Source organism: Pteropus vampyrus, unplaced genomic scaffold, assembly GCF_000151845.1.
Source record: "Pteropus vampyrus isolate Shadow unplaced genomic scaffold, Pvam_2.0 Scaffold248, whole genome shotgun sequence".
Taxonomy (NCBI): Eukaryota; Metazoa; Chordata; class Mammalia; order Chiroptera; family Pteropodidae; genus Pteropus; species Pteropus vampyrus.
In genome coordinates this window covers 802,281-821,438 of record NW_011889029.1, presented here as the reverse complement: position 1 = coordinate 821,438, position 19,158 = coordinate 802,281, and the positions used below count along the sequence as shown (strand labels likewise).

Sequence of the window (19,158 nt, the reverse complement as noted above, 5' to 3'; positions counted from 1 at the left end):
TGAAGCCGGTTTCGTGGCCGTGTTTTGGTAGTGGCTGTTGGAGAAGCGCTGTCTGAAAGCGTCTGAGGTCTGCGTCGGGGCTCCCTCCACCCTCGCGCTCGCCCATGCGCTGGGAGGACCCAGCACGCGGGCGCCCTCACTGCCACCGCCGTGCTCTGTCGCCAGGAGAACACAAAGCAGTCAGCGAAGGGAAAAGTCGCCTGAGTGAGGAAGCCAGCAGCGGCTTCCAGGAGCCCTTTCCCCGGGACTCACACGCTTGCGCTTAGTTCCTCCGGCAGCGACTTGTAGCAACACGTGTGAACTGTCGCCCTCTGGCAAAGCCGCTTGGAGACTCAGTGCCCAGGGCTGTCACTGGGGCCTGATCACGTGGCCCCCTCCGCCTAGCGCTGGCCCAGACTCCAGACGCTCAGAGGAGGCAGATACTCAGCATAATCCACACTGTGTGCATAGGCAGCCTAGGCCTAGTGGGCTTCTTACCAGAGGCCACGGGGAGCCCTCCCCAAACCCAGGTTCCCGGACTAGCCTGGGCCAGGCAGGTCTTCCGGAGAGCTGCAGTGAGTACTGCTCTAATGAATCAAATTGTGGTCATCAAAACAGGATCCAGGGGAATGTACTGAGCAAATGCCCTTTATTTTTCCCATCTTGTTTTGGGCAAGCAAATCACGTATGGCCAGCCTGTTACTTGCAGGAGATATCGCTGAGGCTCTCCCCATAGATAACCTAGGGCAGGCACCTGGATCGATTTCTTGCCTATCCTACTTACCGTTTTACTCCGTACTGTTGGGGTTTTCATTTCTAATAAACTAGTTCACTTTACGAAGTACAGCGATACGCTGTAATGTGATGCATTTTCCAGTAGACTCCAGAAGCTTTATGGTTAAATACAGTCGTGTCATCCAGGGAAGTCTCTGGGTAATAGAAGTGCAGTACTGTGCCAGCATCTTTAATACTCCTTTGGGATGAGGCGTTGTGCAGTGCAAACAACGTAGACTTGAACCAGCAGAGGAGACATCTCACTCCTTGTGCTGTGACCTGCGCAGTTATCAGCTTCCTGGGCACAAGTTATCGGCGAAGGACGAAGGGCCACCGACGGGCCAGCTGCACGCGGGAGATGGTGTCGACCGCTGGACACTGCGCCGGCCCGCAGGGGCCTTGATGCCTGCCCTGCCACCCCCACCCTGCCCACAGGGGCAGAGGCCCTCACACCCACCTGCACGCTTGCTCTATTGCTTGGTCAACGTTTTCACACAGTTTCTAAAACATTCTGGAGTGAACTGGTCTTTATATAAACACATGTAAGCTTTGCCATTTTTGTGATGTCATCCAGAACTTTTCATTTTCTCTGCAAGAGTTTCGTCACTAACCTCTCTGTGAAGAAAGCCGTGAGCTGTGACAGGGTCAGGCTTTTCTGTTTCGCAAGAGGAGCGTCAGCTGTGACGGACACCTCAGTGCAGCTGCCGGCGCAGTTCTCCAGAGACAGAGGTGAAGACTGGACATCAATCCATCTGGGCCTTTGAGCCAGAAAAGGTTTTCTTGATTTTCACCATCAGTAGATCTTACAAATGCTCGAGAAGCTGTTTTTATAGTTTAGCACAAAACCTTTTCCGCATCATCTGCAATATCATCAATATATCGACCTATTGTACCGTTTGAGATTGGAGCTTTTCAATTTCTTATATGGCATTTTGTCCTAAACTATCATTTCACATGCCGGCATTATTAGCTTCTCACCAAATGTGTGACTTCTCTTTCTCTGGGCATTAAATTCTGCTACTAAGTAATTCACTCCCTGAGCCTTTTAAACTGAACATGACTTGTTTAAAAAGCTTTACCCTGCGTAATTTAAATGATTATTAGAGTCTCAACGTGATCAGCACCTTGTCAGTGGCTGTGATTTTCCAGTGCTGCACCCACGGCTGCATTTGTGGGTTGTTTTCCACAGACCGCACAGCGGAGCGAGACAGCTTGGGGAACCGGCCCAAGTACCGCCTATTGCTAGAGGCCGATATCCGTTCATCACCACGCACTTCACCCGCTTTTGCCCAGTTTGCTCTCCTCCCTCCCCCTCCCTTCTGAAACCACCTCTGTTGTCTGCGCCTCTGAGCTTGTTTTTGTTTAGTTCTGTTTGTTGCTTGCTTTGTTTCATATTCCACATATGGGTGAAATCAGATGGTTTTGGCCTTTTTCTGACTTATTTCACTCAGCATAATGCCCTCAAGGTCCGCGCATGTTGTCGCAAATGGCAGTATTTTAGGGGTTTCTTAACGCTGAAGCCCTTCCCTTCGAGTCCAGTTAAAAGCACCTTTTCTCAAGGTGCCTTCGTCTGTAGAAGAGTCCAGAGTGCCTTCGTCTGTAGAAGAGTCCAGAGAAGCCAGCCTGAAGGGTCTCATGCCACGTATGTGTTTGGAGTTAGCATCCCAAGCCCGTTAAGATTTCTTCATGCCACACTGGGGCGAAGCCTCTAGTCTTTCCCAACCCTGCATTTTCTGAGTTCTCAATTTTTAAAAATTAGTAAAAATTCTAACACATTTCTAACCACTCTTATTCTTTTACAACTTTATTGAAATAGAATTTTCACATTATAAAATTCACAAATTATTAAGTGGCCCAGCCAGTGGCTTTTGATAAGTCTGTAGTATTGTGCGTCTGTCAGTTTGATAGATGCAGTTTGAGAATATTTTCTCTGCCCCACGGTTCCCTCAAGCCTATCTGCAGTCGATTAAACGTAGTCTATTTGGGACGTAGTAAGTTAATGGATTCCCAGACTTCAGATAGTTCATCATTAAAAGTCAGCTGACACATTGTTGGGCAGAAACTCGAATGTTAACCAAAGCCCTTTATCAATGTTAGGTCCTGCAGTCTGAGGCACTATGTATGTATCAGGTTAAAATCAACTCTTGTTTACATTTGTTCTTCACAGATGATTTGAAATAAATGAGCAAACCGTACAGTCGATTTCTTCTTTCATGTATTTTCTCCATGGGACGTGCCTTGTGTGGTTCCGGGTGGTTTTCAGTTGTAAAACGTGTGAATGGTGTATGGAAAGGATTTTAAACGTAGTTGCTCCTGTAGTTTCGTGTGGCATCCTCAGCAGGACTAATTTCTGACAAGTGATCATAAAGCATTGGATGAAGGAAGGAGTGAGAAATCTCATGGAGATTATTCAGTTAAATATATAAATATTAAATTGTATGCTATTTCGTCATCCATAGTAACCAAAAGATTTGTTGATTGATTCTGGTATTAAATTTCCTAGACTTTAGGATGTGACATTCTTAAAAAGCTTGTCTTTATCCTGTCACTTCAGATTGAGAGAGGTGTACTGTATATGAATTTACGTAAAGCGCATGTGTTATATGAGTACATTATTATGTACATTATCAAGTGTTTTATACTTTGTAATTTTATACTTTCCTGGACTGAGTTGAATTTTTAACAAACTCGAATTAGCAATTTCTGCTTTCGCGTTATGAGGTATGAGAGTATAGATGTATCTTGTGTTTAATTAAATATTTGTCTGAAAAGAACATTCGGGAGTTTTAGAAACCAGAATAACACCTGGCTCGTTACTAAGCCAGTCAAGAGGGAGGCCGTGTCTTCTGTGTTAGACGTTCACTCCGAAGTCCCGGGCGGAGCTCGTTTTCACTGCCGTTGCTCCGTTGCCAGGCACCCTGCTGCCGCGGTTGCCATCAGAACCGGGGATGACGTTACTCACCATCAGAATCGAGAAAATCGGGCTGAAGGATGCGGGGCAGTGCATCGATCCCTACATCACAGTCAGCGTGAAGGGTGAGTGGCTCTGTCCGCGTGCTGCGCTCTGCTGAGCTCTGGCCTTGCTCCTCGCTGGGGTGCTTGGTGGGGACAGGGCTCCGGCATCTGCGACAACTCGTTTTAAATCTTTCTACGGTGGGGCAGGATCTGTCAGGAGGCCATCATTCCTTCATGGAACATTCCTGAGAGATTTACTAAAAATATTTTCCCGTTACAGTTTACACTCATGTTTGCTTTTGAGTTTTTCTTTGTCTCTGTCTTTTTATTCTTAAAATGCCGTCAGGGGCGCTCCCTAGACAGACACGGCCTTTAGCAGTGGGTACGTCCTTCAGGGAACAGATTTAAAAACGCCCCCACCTCCCAGGTGTCCCCCGTTTCCCGTGCCCTGCACAGGTGTGAGAGGCAGGACTTCAGTGCGTCATAAGACGGGACAGGGGAATGGGACACGTCCAGCAATATCCACAGCCCGAAACTCATCCTGTGCAACCTTGAGAAGAGCCGTATTTCTCACCTTGAATTGTTACCATGGTTATTGAGCCAGACTGTTCTTAGATTTGCTTTTCTCTACCATCCAGTGTGGCAAACGCTTGGCAGATCCCTGAAACCGGCTTTTTCAGTCTTTGGTCTAAGAGGGAGACCACAGGGGTTGAATTCTTTTATTGCCACTGCCAAGCATTTTATCCAGCATTTTATTGTAAAACACTCAACGGTCTTTTGAAAATAAGTATTGGGTGATTGAGTGTGAAGTTCAGAAGTGATGGCGCAGTTAACCCTGTTCACAGCGAACCTGCAGCCGGAGGCAGATCATAGAGGCTCACGGACTCCGATGGAGGGGATTATTCCCAGCTGCGGAAATAATCTCGGATCCACTTGTTCCCAGCTGCGGAAATAATCTCGGATCCACTTGTTCCCAGCGGCGGAAATCATCTCGGATCCACTTGGGTTCATTAGTACCAAATAAAAGAAAAAGGGATTGGGCTGCGGAGAGCAATTTTAACATGAAGAGACCACGATCCACGGCACGAACGCTGTGCTACTTACGTGATCCGTTACCGAGTCCACGGCCAGCCGGGGGCGGGGGCGCTCATGCCCCGTGTGGTCTTCCAGGCCTTCCGCAGAGCCGCAGGTCTGCTTCGGGGGCGTACACTGTGAGACAGAGGAATGTCGTGATTACGTGGTGTCGCGGTACTTTTGCACGCACGTCGAGCTGAAACCTGCCTTTGCGTAAATACCTTTAGGAGCCGAAACGATCAAGTGTCCTGAATCGTTTTAATTTCTCTAAGATGGGGCTGGGGGTGATCCAGAAACACTGGGAAGTCCTCAGACGAGTCCACGTTGAGTCTGATTAAACTGGGAGAGTCCTAGCGCCAGGCACTTAGAACGACACCCCGTGTGCTGCCTGGTGGTTGTGAGTCAGGTCACATTGTGGCGAACACACCCAGACGCAGGCAGCACAGGAGACAGTACGCGCGTGCGCAAGGGTTTCACGGGCAGCTCTCACCCGTCGTCTGGCCCTCAGCCAAATACAATGGGAATTCTGATCGTGGCAGGTTTCAGGCCTTCCCGGGCCAGGCGCTCGATTACGGGTGGGGGACCGCTGTGGGATGTTACTCACATTGCAGATTTTTGTCGCACACGAAGATGCAGTGGCCTGTTCTCTAAGACAGACACAAAGTCCTCTTCACCTCTTAGCGATAAGCGTCCAGCTGTGTTCGGGCTTTCTCGTGGACCCCGTCACGGAGGGCTTCCTCCTTCCATCCATGAGGCCTCCCACCCCTCTTCTCCCCAGCCCCCTCACACCTCGGAAGCCAGAAGGTCTGGGGTTCCTGCTGACACCAGAGGGGACTTCCTGTCAGCCCGCGGGTCTCAGCTTCTGCCAGGCCTCTTTAACAAACGGGACCCTTCGCAGTGCGTTTGCTCGTTCTGAACCTGTGAATTTGCACACTCCTAAGCAGACACTTTCTCCCCTCCAGATCTGAACGGCATAGACTTAACCCCTGTGCAAGATACTCCCGTGGCTTCAAGGAAAGAAGATACATATGTTCATTTTAACGTCGACATCGAGCTCCAGAAGCACGTTGAAAAATTAACCAAAGGTTTGTAACTGTAAATAGGCGATTTCTCGTGGCCGGAGCCCTCATCTTACTCACGTCTGTGAGCCTGGTGGACCTAGCTCAGGTGGCAGGAGGGAACGGCATGTGGCGCCTGTTGATTGGAACGAAATATGAAATACAGACTTTTTTAAATGTGGGAGTTAAGGATCATAGTATCTAGCTGTATAATAAATAACTTACACCGTAAAGTGTTCTTGCATGGTAAAGTCTTACCGTGTCTAACAACCATTCCTCATATCACACTAAGGAGCCCCCCCCAAGCAGGGCCCCAGGTGCTTACGTCTCTAACAGTCCACAGATGCAATCTGGGTGGTCGTCCCCGCTGAGTGTTTTGGGTAGAAGGGACCATCGCGTGCAGTTGGGAAAGGACAAAAACCCGTTTCTCTAACGTTTCCAAGCTAAACGCTTTTTCGGGTTAAACACGTCTCTGCCCTTTGCTCGGTGGGAACGTCAGTGTTCCCTGACGAGAAGGCTTCCGGGTCCCTTTATCACCCGAGATCCAGCTGCAGCTTTTGAGGTTTGCGGGCGCCGTCGCAAGCTCGCGCAGGGTGTGCGCGCGCATTTGAACGGCCGCCGCGTCCTGTGAGATACGAGCCGTTTTCCTTCTCGGGTCCGGTGCTGCCGCTGCCCTGTTCTGCGAGAAGCCTCGTCCTCGCGGAGAGGTGGCAGCACCTGGACCGCCCCCCCCCGGCTGCGCCCCGGACCTGAGTCAGGAGCCCCCCGGTGGTGGCGATGCCACCGGAGTGGGAGTCGCTGTGTTCGCATGTACAGACAGGACGTGCGTACATGGTGGTGAAGACGTGTCAGTACGAAGCGTGCCTTCCGCGTGCAAACATTAGCGAAACTCTTCTTTCCCCCGCTGAGCTCCATCGCTCTGAGAAACGTTTCTGGCGTGGGGGTGGCCAGTGTGTCACGGGCTATTTTGCTGTGTTTCTGTTTGATCGCCCAATGTTCTTAATGACTTGATTTGCAAGGTGTTAAAAAAGTAGAACTATATTCAGAATTTGTCTCCATTTTCTGCAGCTTTGAATTTATCACGTACGGTTCCTGCAGTTCAAACTGATATTAGTGCTAATAAGTTTACTTTCCTCACGTTTACAAGGATTTCAGCTAATCTTCCTAGGCTGTTCTGAGTTCACATTTTGTTCTTGAATCAGTTAGTTAGCTCAGGAAGTTTCCCTGGACTTCTAGAACTGGATGATATGGAGAACTGCCACTCCGTTCAGATGCATGAGAGTCTGGGGTGACGGCCACAGCCATATCGTCATTGGACAAGGATTACTTCGTACAGTCCTGCCAGTTGTTGCTAATTCATGTGCATCCGGTGAGCAGAGAAGAGTCGTTGGCTAGGACGGCGCTGTCTGGCTAAAGCGGTTTGTTTTGATCCTGTAGGTGCAGCTGTCTTCTTCGAATTCAAGCACTACAAGCCGAAGAAAAGGTTCACCAGTACCAAGTGCTTCGCTTTCATGGAGATGGACGAACTCAGACCCGGGCCGATCGTCATAGAACTGTAAGTGACGCGATCGCCTTAGTACTGGTGGAATGGGCACGAGGGTTTCTTTTCAGCGTGTGACCTTGGAGCACATCGGGAGTCACAGTATGTTAAACAGTGGTTTTTCTATTGTGGTTATAGATACAAGAAACCCACTGACTTTAAAAGAAAGAAATTGCAATTATTGACCAAGAAACCACTTTATCTTCATCTACATCAAACTTTGCACAAGGAATGACCGTGACATGAGTAACCTGGAGCTTCTGTGAACTTCCCCACTCCCCGGAAACCGTCACAGCTCTGTGTAGCATCTTCACCCTTCAACAGGCAGGAGCAAGCCAGTGGGCCCGGGCGCGTCCGCTGCACGGCGCGGCACCGTCGCCGGCGCGTGAGACTCCTTGGGGACCAGGCTTGTTGGAGGTTTCGAAACGTTTTCACTTTTCTATTGATTGTGCAATGAATAGTCTCTCTTCTGATTTACCACCACTCCCGCCCCGCTTCCCGGAACAGCGCTGTTGTGGGTAGGACGTGCTCACCTTCAAACTAAATGCAGCAGTAAGAATGTGCTAGAGTGTACACACCTGTTCACTTCTGCTCCAGTATGCTCTGTTGGGTGTGGGGTTAATGTCAGGCTTCGGGCCGAAGTGGGCAGGACAGGATGGAACTGCTTCGAGAGGGTTGGAACCGGTTACGCTGTCCGCGAAGGTCATTCTGGGAACTGACAGGCCGCTGCTCAGAGCGGCCTGAATTCGCCCCGAGCTCGGCGTCCTGCTTCGAGTGCCTTGCCCGGGTCAGCACCCCCGCGGGCGTGCGTGCTCCCGGCTGTCGCTGCCTTGTCCGGATGAGCAGATCGTTTTTCTGAACGTGAGCACATTTTTAGTCATCTTGATTCACTTCTTCTCCATCACATTGTTATTCTTTCTGATGGTGATTCTGGGGCTAACGTGGAACAAACTCAGAATGAGTCAGGTTTTTAGATGGCTTTACAGTGTCATGTAATGAAAACAGAATTTGAGTCAGACGCTGATGCGATACAGGAGTAACTGCTGTTTTTCTGACAACTGATTGTGGAACCTGGAAACCTGCGTACGTACATCTCCTACAGTGCTGAGCATGCAAAATTCGGAGCTGTTCCGTTTTTTGTTTTTTGTTTTTTGTTTTTTACATAGGTAGATAGGATTGCCATTTATTTTCTATTTAGATGTTATCAACGTTCATCCATATGGAAATATGCAGGTCATTACCTTATTATAATTTGACTATTTTACATTACTTTTGACTTAATGGGGCATAAATAAAACTTTCATGGTACACACGAGGTGGCTCTTCCATACAGAACATTGAGATCCGGGTTTCTGGGGGTTAGATGTGGAGCCCACACGTTGAATAGTCACTTTTTTAAATGACCAGTGCCAGCACAATGGGAACGCAGTGCTGGTACTTGGCCTGTTTTTAAACTAGTATAATAACGCTAGTCATACCATTCAGTGTGTTTGTTTTTTAAAATAAGTAACCACGGTTAAGTTGGTCTGGCCCTGGCACTTCAAGATACCTAGTCTTAGCTTTCAGTTGTGTTGGGTCAATTCTTTTTACTAAGATGGATGTTAAAAACTACACGAACCTGAAATTCTCAACCCAAATTCGTAGTCTTTCGTCTTGATTAGATTAACTCTAAAGAATGATTGGATCCACAGTAGCTTGGGGGTGGGGGAGGTGAGGCATTTGCCTTAAATGACTTCATTGTTCACTCAGCTCTAGGCCCTGAGCTGTCAGCCCCAGACTGTAAGCTCCCCCAGGGGCAAGAACCACACTTGGTCCACACACGTCAGGGAGATTTTCTAAGGCGGCAGCACTCTGTACCCTGTGGAGTGCTCGGTACCTTCCATTTGATGCTGCTGACAAGACCTAAAATATTATCCCTCAAAAAACCCATTAAAATGGAGCAAAAGTGATACTGTTATCTTTCTCATAGACCATAAGACACAGATATCAAAGTGGTAATTTATATGAAGCAGGATCTGCTATTGTTCACCTAAGTATGGTTTATTCGAACCACAGATGCCTTTCATCACTCTTAAAGAAGCTTAAATTCAGACCCGAATGAAATGACAAGTGATTGTCTTGAAGAAACAGAATACTCCACATCCCACCAAGTATTTAAATTCACTGTCCAATAAAAAAAACCAGCCATTGAATAATCACGCCTCTAGTAGACAGGCTTTCAGGCTGAAACGCTGCTGCTTCGTAAGTGAGATGATTTTAACTACGCCTGAAACAGTGAGCTGGAGATGACTTCTGGAATAGGTGTCGCTTTTGAGATGGCCTAGTCCAGTGCAACTGAGGGATGGTACAGCCACCCTCTCTACCTTCTGGATGTTGGCAGCTTGCCTGGGCAGCGGTGCCATCACAGGGCTGAGGCGGTGACCGTGGCAGTGTCAGAGAATGAATGACACAGATCTTCTGCGGCTGATTGATTTTTCAGTAATATGAAATGGAGAATGCCCCCGCCCCCCGCAAAGCTTTAGAAGTTAAAAAGACTCCGGCTTTGACTTGAAAATAGATTTAATTTCCCTTTCCTAGCTGGTATAATCTATATTTAAATGCTATTTAAAATTAGAAATTATATTAACTTCATTATTTTGTCCTGAAGGGACTGAAACATTCAAAAGTTGTGACTTAATCTTACTTTACATGGTTAAAAATAACCTTTGCTATTAAGTCTGCAGTTTTCCTCTTGAATTTCTTCTGTTCTTGGTGTTAAGCTGGAAGATCTATAGACGGGATTCTTTTCTTGATTAACGTCTTCTTTCGAAGGTCCTTCTCTTTCTAAAATGGTGTTTCTTTTTAGTAATTTAGTATAAAGGAAAACTTTTGTTTCACGGTGAAGCTTTTGCCTCTTTTTACAGGGTATTCTTAGCAGAGTAACAGTAACAGGTCACAGTCTGGTAACTGTTCCAGCACGAAGCTTCAAAGAACGAGAGTACAGTCAAGCAGTAAGCAAGAATCTCAGCTTTTTATAATTCTGATTTAATATAAATCTTAAATTTCTTAAAATGTGCTATTAAGTTACTATAAGTTAAAGTGTCTGTCTGAACAGTTAGTCCCTAAGAAACATTTTTTCAAAAGACATGTTATCTTAATGGCTATAATAAGACTTTTAGGTATGGTGCAATCCCAGCTTCTTAGATTCACCGGTTTTTAAACGTAAGTTCAAATATTAACTGTGGAGTAGCAGCAGTCAACAAAAAGAATCGAGTGGAGCCCAGGTTGCTGACCTAGGCATGCGACAAGCCTTACGGTCCCTAAAGCATCCCGTCTCATAGTATTCCGCTCCACTGATGTTTTGCCGTATTCTTTGAAAATCAGTGGCAAGGCACAGGAGAAATAATAGACTACATTTTTTTTAATAAAAGAAGTTTCCTTTTATAGTCATGACACATCGTTTTCATTTTTCTGTTCTGCACTCTTAAAGCCGAAATGGTGAGAGCACAGAGCGTCAGGTCAAACGAGTCTTCTGTATCGTGAACTCACCCAGGAAACGGACGAGGCGTTGCGAGTGCCCGGGAGCACGTGCGTCCTGTGCCGCCGGGCCCACCGGCCTGTCCTGGGGTCCCGGGGGCTCTGAGCGGGGAGCGGCAGGGAGCATGCTGCCCAGGTGGCCGCTTCCGCTCTAGGAGCCCAAGTTTACGTGATTCCAAACGGCACAGGCCTCATGAGAAAACTGTCCAATGAATCAACAGACACTTGGGAAGTAGTAACCAAAGTTTTATGAGCTAGTACTACAAAGAACATCAGCAAGGGGGGGACAGTTTAGTGATCTTTTAGTAAACATTTTTAGCGTAACAGTCTCTGCGACCCACATTTTTTAAAAATCGAGCTTATAAACACCATTGCTCTCCATTCAACTGGTATACACTAAAAATAGGATAATAAATGGAAATACACGTTCTTAAGCATTTCCACAGGAAATGTTCATATTTTTCATGACATTCTAAATCACTGAACGGTTACATATGCTGCATTAACTAAAATGCGGGACTCTTTATTGCACATTTCAAAGCTGGAAGGAGGCTCTAGCTTACCAGGTGATTTTTATTGAAGGGGGAAATGATATTTTTTAATTGCTTGGCTCAAAAATGCACACTGCCGGGGCAGCTTAGTTCGAAAAACAAACCCTTTGAAATCAACTTCGGGATTTTGAAGCCTGTAGTGGATCGTGCACGGTCCACTTTCTCCCCAACCCGGCGTCAGTGGTCACGGTCACGGGCTCTGTTTCAAAGCCGGCGAAGAGTCCTGGCTGCGGCTCTGGGGGGCAGGCGGGGGCGCGTCTCTTGTAGCAGGGGGCGGGGGATACTCCTGCGGGCTGTGAGCTGGGGCTGGTAATCGGGTACCAGGGAAAAAGTACTCCCTTGGGCCATGAGAGCCTGGAGGTCTAAAATGCGTGTGTCCTGGCAGGAATTCCCGAGGGTCGAGCGGCAGGTCCCGCGTCCCGGGTGGGACCCCTGGTGCGTATTCCCTCAGGCCCAGCGGCGGACGGAAACCTGGACCTGGGAAAACAGATCACGTCACGCACACGGATGAGAACGGACCTAAAGTCAGGTGGCACCCGCGTCTTCATCTTAAACTTCTCACAACCCCAGGAGTCGGGTGCCGGCACCCCACTTCACAGATGAGGCAAATGGGCTCAGCGAGTGCAAGCCACGTGGCCGAACAGCCGGCCACGAAGCGACACGGGCAGGACTGAAACGCGGCTCTGCCTAGCTTGGGTTTTTCCCGCCACACGGTTCTGCCATCTCCGTCTCACAGGAGCTTGCTTTGTACTTGCAAGTCCGTACATCACACCAACGTGGCCGTTGGTGAGATTCGGGTTCACCGTAGCAGAGACGTTCTGCTGAGGGACCTCGTCTGCTGCTGTGTCAGTCACACAACCACGCAGTGGCCCGGCGCGGCCCCAAGGTGCTGGCCCTCCCGGAGCCCTTCGCGCTCCGCCTGACGAGGGTCGGCAGGGGCCTCTGGTTGCTACGGAAGCTGGCCTGCTGCCTTCCCACTCATCCCAGCAGCCAGTCAGGGTTCAGTCCGCCCCTCGCATGTGGCCTGCAGGACCCCGGAAGCTCCTGGACTTTGGGGAGCTGGTTCTATCTGCTACAGGACCTGGCGTGTGGCCACGGCTGTTCAGTGAGCACCTGCAGAAGCAACGCGCCTGGCTTGCCATCCACAGCCCCATCTCGTCTGCAGGAGACCCTACTGCCCGTCTTGGCACAGAGACAGCAGGTGGCACCTACTGTGTCCCTGCATAGCAACTGCTGAAATTTTAGCAAGGGACAGACAGAAAAGATCACGCTCCACGCGTCAGTCCCCACTGTTCATGTGTCGTACCAAATGGCGGAGGAAGTGGCCGAGGCCCGAAAGGCCCGCAGAGCTGAGGCGGCGGTCCGTACCGGATGGGCGGCAGAAGAGGGCCTCCCACGGGGGAGCTCAGGAGGGGCACCCCTGGGAAAGGCGGCGGCCCCTTTGCGGCCACGTTCACCTGCAGGGCAGAAACAGGAACGTTCTGAACTGCTCCGCTGCAACAGGCCAGAGCACCGACACCGGCACGAGCTGAGACCCAGGGATGCAGCGGTCAGGCGCCCGCCCGCCCGCCTGTCCCCGCGGACCGCTCGGGCAGGTCAAAAGGGTGGCAAAGGCCTGAAGCGTTTCCCTGTCGTCGGACTCCTGCTGTACAAGCAAGCGGGAGGGAAAGCACAAGGACTCTTGTCAGAGGACATTAACACGGTGACCCCCCGGACACAACCACCGCGCCCCACGCCGCAATCCACTCCCAGGCCACCAGTCCCCGCCCAGCGCCCTGCCAGCACTGCGGCTGCCCCCACCTCCTCACTAGAAAGGGAGAGAACGGGGTGGGGGGGAGGGGAGTCCGCTGTCTACACGTGAGCAGCTGCTGTTCAGAGGACCTCCAGCTTTCACATTCATCTCTAACTCCCACATCGCTAGATGTCTTAGGTGCGACCGTCTTGTTTGAAACGTGAAAGAACAGACATGGAGAGCATCAGATAGTCTGCCGGAGGCCTCGGCAGACCGCAGGACAAGTCTGACTCTGCGCTCGCTGTCCCAGCTCGGCCTCCCTCCGAGGAGTCCCTCTCTGAAGTCTTCTGCTTCTGCAAGGTCTTGGGTCTTACCCTAGCTGCTCTGAGAAAAAGCTCTCTCAAAAGAGGTGTATTCCTGGAATCCTGCTCTGAAGCTGAGAAGTGTTTTCCAACAGAAACAACGGTCTATATACAAGTCAGGCAGACACAGCACTAACGTTCACCTCTGTTCACCGGTGACACTGTGCTTCGTGCTAGGAGACACTAACCCTTTCCTATGGGGAACTGGACCGGAAGTTCTGAACAATGAGACTACAGGTATTGTCGATTTCAACCCAGAGCAGCACTGTGAGGTGCGATCGGAGGACTTCTGGCTGTAACAGCTACACGGTGACGAGAGAACACCCTCACGCGGACAGAATTCAAGGCCGCGGCTGGGAGCTGGCACAGAACAATTCCGGTTTTCCACTATCCGTTATGTCACTTGTAGCAAACGCTCTTCTGTTTCCAAGCCGTGATCTGACTACTGAGGTGGGCTGTGCCGGGTAGACACTGAGGTAAACAGCACTTCCAAACACGTAATGACGACGAATTACGGAACGTACGGTAAGTGTGCTTTATCTTAGAGCGCTTGACAGTGAAGCACACAACGTAAAGACAGAATGATGACATTTTGATGCTTTAAAGCAGAAAGAGGAGAAAGAGGAGACCACCACCAACCGACCGGTCCGATTTCAGTGACCTGGCAACGCTTCCAGGCCCAAGGCGACAGCGAGCTCAGTGTCACCGTCAGTGTAAAGCGAGCAGATCACACACGCCAGCTCAAAGCCCGTCAGCCCTCGACTGCCGGGTACTTACTGCGACTGGGTGCTCAGCCAGAGATGGGATGCTGGGGACTGACGGGCCTTCAGGCTCGTGGAGAGCAGTTTGCTTTTTTAAAAAATAAATGAGATAGTACAGATATAACAGAACACACAGACGGGAGGTGGCCGAAGCACGGAGGGTGCTGCAGAAAGAGGTCAATGTCTCCGGAAGTACTCACCTTGCCCTCGTCCATCACCTTGGATGGGGAGGAGCTTCTTGAGCTGCTGTTCGTCATGGGCGTGGCACCAGACGCTGGCTCTGCAGAAGGCCAGAAACGGAGTTAGACTTGTCCCGACTTGTGTACTCTTAAGGCAGAATAAGAAGACCGCGACCCGCTTCCACTACGATTCCAGACCCTCTGAAGACACCCGGCCCCTTACCGGAGGCAGAGGGCTTCCCAGAGGCCTCAGACGACCAGCGGGGACGAGGTAGAGATCCGTCCGCTGAACCTTCAGAAAGAAAGAACGGGGCCCTTGCATGGCTCTTCTAGAAGACACGAACCAACTGTGGGCAGGTCAGGGGCCACCTCTACCTACAGAGCTGTCCCCCAGTGCCTGTGAGGGGAAATCGCGTTCATGACAGAATGAAGAACTGAAGTCAGAAGTGTCTTGGATGGAGAGAGCAGCAGTGAACCTGCACATCAGCAGTGCTGGCCAAGCGCTCCGGGCTGCTTGCTTCCGGTTTCCATGTAATGATGTCCACGTCTTACCAAGTGTTATAAACGCACTTACGAACAGACACAGACTTACAGCGTTTTATACCACAGTACTGAGAACGGCTGTACGCTGCGTAAATGATAAAGTCTTAAGGCTACTTTCATAACAGTGAAGTGAGGAATGCCACGGGAATTTGATTTAAAGATAAAGGTTTATGTATCACAATAAAAAATAAAAAAAGCAAAAATTACTTTTACGTATCTACATAAAAATAAGTTTTTATGTATTTATACATAAGTAATATTAACGGACACGTCTGCTCTAAAGCAGATCTTGCAGTAAACTATTTCAAATAGTCACCAGGAAAAATAAGAAAATTTCTTCTTTACATTGGACAGACCCAAATTCTAGAATGTCGTTCGCATTAGAATTCTCAAACGAAGAGGAGAAAACCTCTCAAAAGCGTTTACTGCAAAGTAACGAGCGCACGCTCACCAAGGTCACGTCTGGGCACATCTCCTCGGCCAAGCGTGGCAGACGGCGGCCTCACGGGCGGGTCTGGAGGCGGGGAGCACTCGCCCCCACTCACAGGCGACGGGCCGAAAGAGCCGTTCTGGCTCAGGGGACCTGCAGGCGACAGACAGCTGTTACTACTTTAAGGCAACTCTTCTCTTCACAGTCAGTTCCTGGGATCATTTCTAGGGGATCGTGACTCATTACACCCAGAAACAGAAAGTAATTTATACATTCTGCACCCAAAGAGCAGACTGCTGCCCTTTGAAAGTACTCCCCACCTCTCCGCGGGGGGTTCTGGGCGCTGGGTCTCCCTGGCATTGGTTTCACAATCACAGGTTCTTCTTGTAGCATTGCCATCTTCTGGGTCAGTTCCAATAATCTGGAATAGAGAGGAAGACGGGGCTTAACTGTGAAAATGAAGTCTTTGTTACTACTGACAGCGCGGCCTAAAACCCCGAGCCGCGGTGGCGCGCGCGCGTCGGAATCACGTACTTGTGCCTCAAGTTGGCAGCTTCTCTTTTCTCTTCAGCTATAGCTCTTTCTGCGGCACGAGCTTTGAGCTATTGGAGGAAAAAATATCCAAATTCAGTTGTTGGAGACTATGCGCAAAATCAAAGAAAGGAAAAAATCTTACCCAGTTATCGTGAGCTTTCTTCTCATGAGTAGCAATCTGAAAAACGCAACACAGCGAATTATGTTTAGGGAGTCACTATAGTAGCCGCTGTCATAGTCTACATTAGGTTCCAGAGAATTCCGCGGCCGTAGGGCAGATGATTACCTGGCTTTTAAATGCGCGCTCTGTCTTCTGTAATTCATCCTCCATTTCTTCAATTCTCCGCCTAAGAATTACACTTGCTTTTATCAATTAAAGTTCAACTGAATAACATTTTAAACAATCTCGTAGTATCTCCTTTACTCTAATTGTACCCTTACAGACTTCATCCGTACATATAAAACATATTGCATGGTTCCAATAAGAATGCAATATGATCAGAACTGATACCACATAACTTCCTTCCTTATTAAATGGCTGCAGATTCTCAGTTGATACATCAAAATTTCCCAGAGCTATGACTCCTAGGCCCATCAATGGCAGTTATTTTAATGGTACCCCGTAGAGTGAGCTGCCTTCCGAGAAGAATTTCTCCCCCATGCAAAACCACCCAGAACTGTCGGCCTGAACTGAGTTCCTTTCCGGTCTTGCCAGAGTTGGGTGTCAGGAAATTTCTGTTAAATGTTTTTACCTCTGTTCACTTAAAATTTATTGTTTTCTTATGTGAATTATAGGTACTCATGTTCTGGGATGACTCATTCGTGTTTCTGTGCTATTTTTTCTACAAACTGTAAAAACGGTTTTAAAAACACAAGCCAACGGCCGTCCCATCAGCCAGCGACGCCCGCTACAGACGCTGAACTCACTTGTAAGTTTTCACTTCCTCTGCCGCCAAAACCGCCTTTTCATCCGCAGCCGACAGCCGCTGTTCTCTTTCCTGCCGCTCGTATTCCTCTTGACTCAACTTCCTACGATAGAAATCAGTCAAGTGAAAGCGTCTGCTTCTCCCGCAGGCTGCGTGCACGCCCCATGCGGACGTTCACCTTCCGTGCTAACGTGCAGACGGACGAAGTCACAGGAAGGAACTCAAACCTGCCACTTAGGGATAACTATCGATCTCTGGCCTACTGGCAAATCACCTGCATTTTCTAAATTCTCCTCATAGTTCTGTACTAATCAATAAAATGGATGTAAAGAAAATAAAAGTGGTGTGCCCCATGGGCAGCTTTCTTGAGCTTGAGATGACGAAAGCTCATCTTGCTCCAGTGTGAAAAGCCAGGGCTCATCGAGCTAACACGCTTAAGCTTCTTAGGGTAAAGCAGGGGATAATTCTCTCAATTCCACCCTGAGAAGAGCTGTAATTACTGCTCTCTATTATGGAAGGACTATTTCTCCACCCAAGACTCGTTCCGCGACAGAGACAGACAGCCAAGGAGCCTTTTAAAACCTGTCTTTCCTGCAGGGAAGCACGGAAACTTCCACTCCTCAGACAGGGGCTCCCGGCGGCTGTGGTCAGGGCGAGAGCGCTCAGCGTCTGGGATGCCCGCGGCACGGAAGCAAGACTCGGACGGCCCCATGATCGGTGTATTATCTCCTGGGAACGGACTTTAACTCAATGACCTTCCCGCTCAAGATGTCAGTCTGCTGTAACGAACTGCAGAGGTGGCGACGCTTAATGGTTTAAATGCTGTTTTTTTGTTACCCTTGGATTTCTCTGCCTGTCGTTCTGATTCAAAAGATACTGAGCTTGAAACTTAATTCTCCAAAAGCTAGACTAGAGTAAAAAGGGTTAATAACACCCAAGAGAAAAGGTTTACGTATTGTTTCCTAACTGCCACTGACCACGGCCGCCAGGAGTTTCCGCGTGGCTCTAAGGCACTGGTTGCCCTGTCAGATGCCGAGATTACGGGCCGGGCACGTGCTCTCCCTGCACCCACAGTTCACGCCGCACGCGAGAGCAGAGCGATCCCTGACCCCGGCTTACGAGCAGGTGTGAGGACACCAAAGACCAGAGAGTTCTGCTTCCGGTAACGCAGGGGTCAGTGCGAGGACACGGAGGACAGCGGGAGCACTGGCCTCTGAGCGACAAGGTGATGTGTGACGCCCAGATGCAGGAGGAGGAGGAATCTCAGGGTCCCGGTGAGCCTGCGGCTGCCGCCGCCTCCCCCCAGGCTCGCCCGGGCACTGAAGACGATGCAGACACAGAGCAGAGCTTTCGCTAGAGCCCGGGTTCAAAGAAAAATGAGGGGAGTTCAAGGCTGTCGATGAGGGGGACCCCTAGGCATTCAGGCTGAGAGCAGAGAGAGCTGTGCGCTTGGAGCGCTTGGAGCACCGAACCGGCCACAGTGTCCCTGGAGGGGCTGAGACCTTTCTGAATGATCCTGATTGCTGACTGGGTGAAAGGAGAGGCCACGTGCCACAAATGAATGGGACTCTTTCCTGTAATTTCCTCTACAGGGAGCACATACAGTATCCGTCGCTCAGTCAAAACTGATGGGGCGCTCTGAAAAACCTGTGACCAAACTCCAAAAGAGAAAACAAATGGACCTGTCGGGTATCCGCATAGTAGCATTGTCGCATAGACTTTAAAATAACTGTACCTTATATATTTAAGGAAGCAAATGTCAAAATTACAATTCTTAACAGAGAAAAAGAAACTGTAGAACCGAAACAGTAACTGAAACTAAGAAGTCGAGGCATGATTTCAGCAGCAGATCTGATGACTGAAGTGAGTGTTCAGCACACTGGAAGACGGCCGAGCAGAATTATCCAGAAGACGGCAAATACAGATAAGAATGTAGGAGACACGGGGGAAATCCTAGAGCCAGCAGAAAATCCTTAAGACATGGAGTCAAAATCCAATTGTTTTCATACAAAGACAAACTGATCAAATGTGTCACTAAAGGACGTTCTTCGAGTAGAACGGAAGGAGCCCAAGCAGGAGCTGCCTAACTCCAAAGCTGAGACGCATGTTTCAGAAGATTAATCCCTCAGTGTACAGACCAAAAAGGTTATTTTTCTATGTTAAAACTCTCCACATCCTTGCCACAATTACATCACCTGATGTCTACTGTGTCTGACTATGTTAAGTCCTAAACTCATGATACCT

General features: G+C 49.3%; 2 protein-coding genes across 2 annotated transcripts in view; one reads left to right on the top strand and one right to left on the bottom strand.

Moving 5' to 3' along the window:
* The window catches only part of AIDA (axin interactor, dorsalization associated), a 29,731-nt gene extending 21,038 nt beyond the window's left edge, over positions 1-8,693 (top strand). The window contains exons 7-10 of the mRNA XM_023520112.1: positions 3,667-3,789; positions 5,745-5,867; positions 7,278-7,395; positions 7,519-8,693. Of these exons, the coding sequence (XP_023375880.1) occupies positions 3,667-3,789; positions 5,745-5,867; positions 7,278-7,395; positions 7,519-7,615 (461 nt within the window). The 3' untranslated portion in view covers positions 7,616-8,693. The remainder of the gene's footprint in view (positions 1-3,666; positions 3,790-5,744; positions 5,868-7,277; positions 7,396-7,518) is intronic.
* A 2,428-nt stretch (positions 8,694-11,121) lies between these two features.
* Positions 11,122-19,158, bottom strand: part of MIA3 (MIA family member 3, ER export factor) — a 50,528-nt gene continuing 42,491 nt past the window's right edge. The window contains exons 17-27 of the mRNA XM_023520105.1: positions 16,916-17,090; positions 16,275-16,335; positions 16,131-16,166; positions 15,989-16,056; positions 15,775-15,875; positions 15,476-15,607; positions 14,705-14,773; positions 14,503-14,582; positions 14,319-14,390; positions 12,754-12,904; positions 11,122-11,924 (exon numbers count right to left, since the gene is read on the bottom strand). Coding sequence (XP_023375873.1) covers positions 11,638-11,924; positions 12,754-12,904; positions 14,319-14,390; positions 14,503-14,582; positions 14,705-14,773; positions 15,476-15,607; positions 15,775-15,875; positions 15,989-16,056; positions 16,131-16,166; positions 16,275-16,335; positions 16,916-17,090 — 1,232 coding nt within the window. The 3' untranslated portion in view covers positions 11,122-11,637. The remainder of the gene's footprint in view (positions 11,925-12,753; positions 12,905-14,318; positions 14,391-14,502; positions 14,583-14,704; positions 14,774-15,475; positions 15,608-15,774; positions 15,876-15,988; positions 16,057-16,130; positions 16,167-16,274; positions 16,336-16,915; positions 17,091-19,158) is intronic.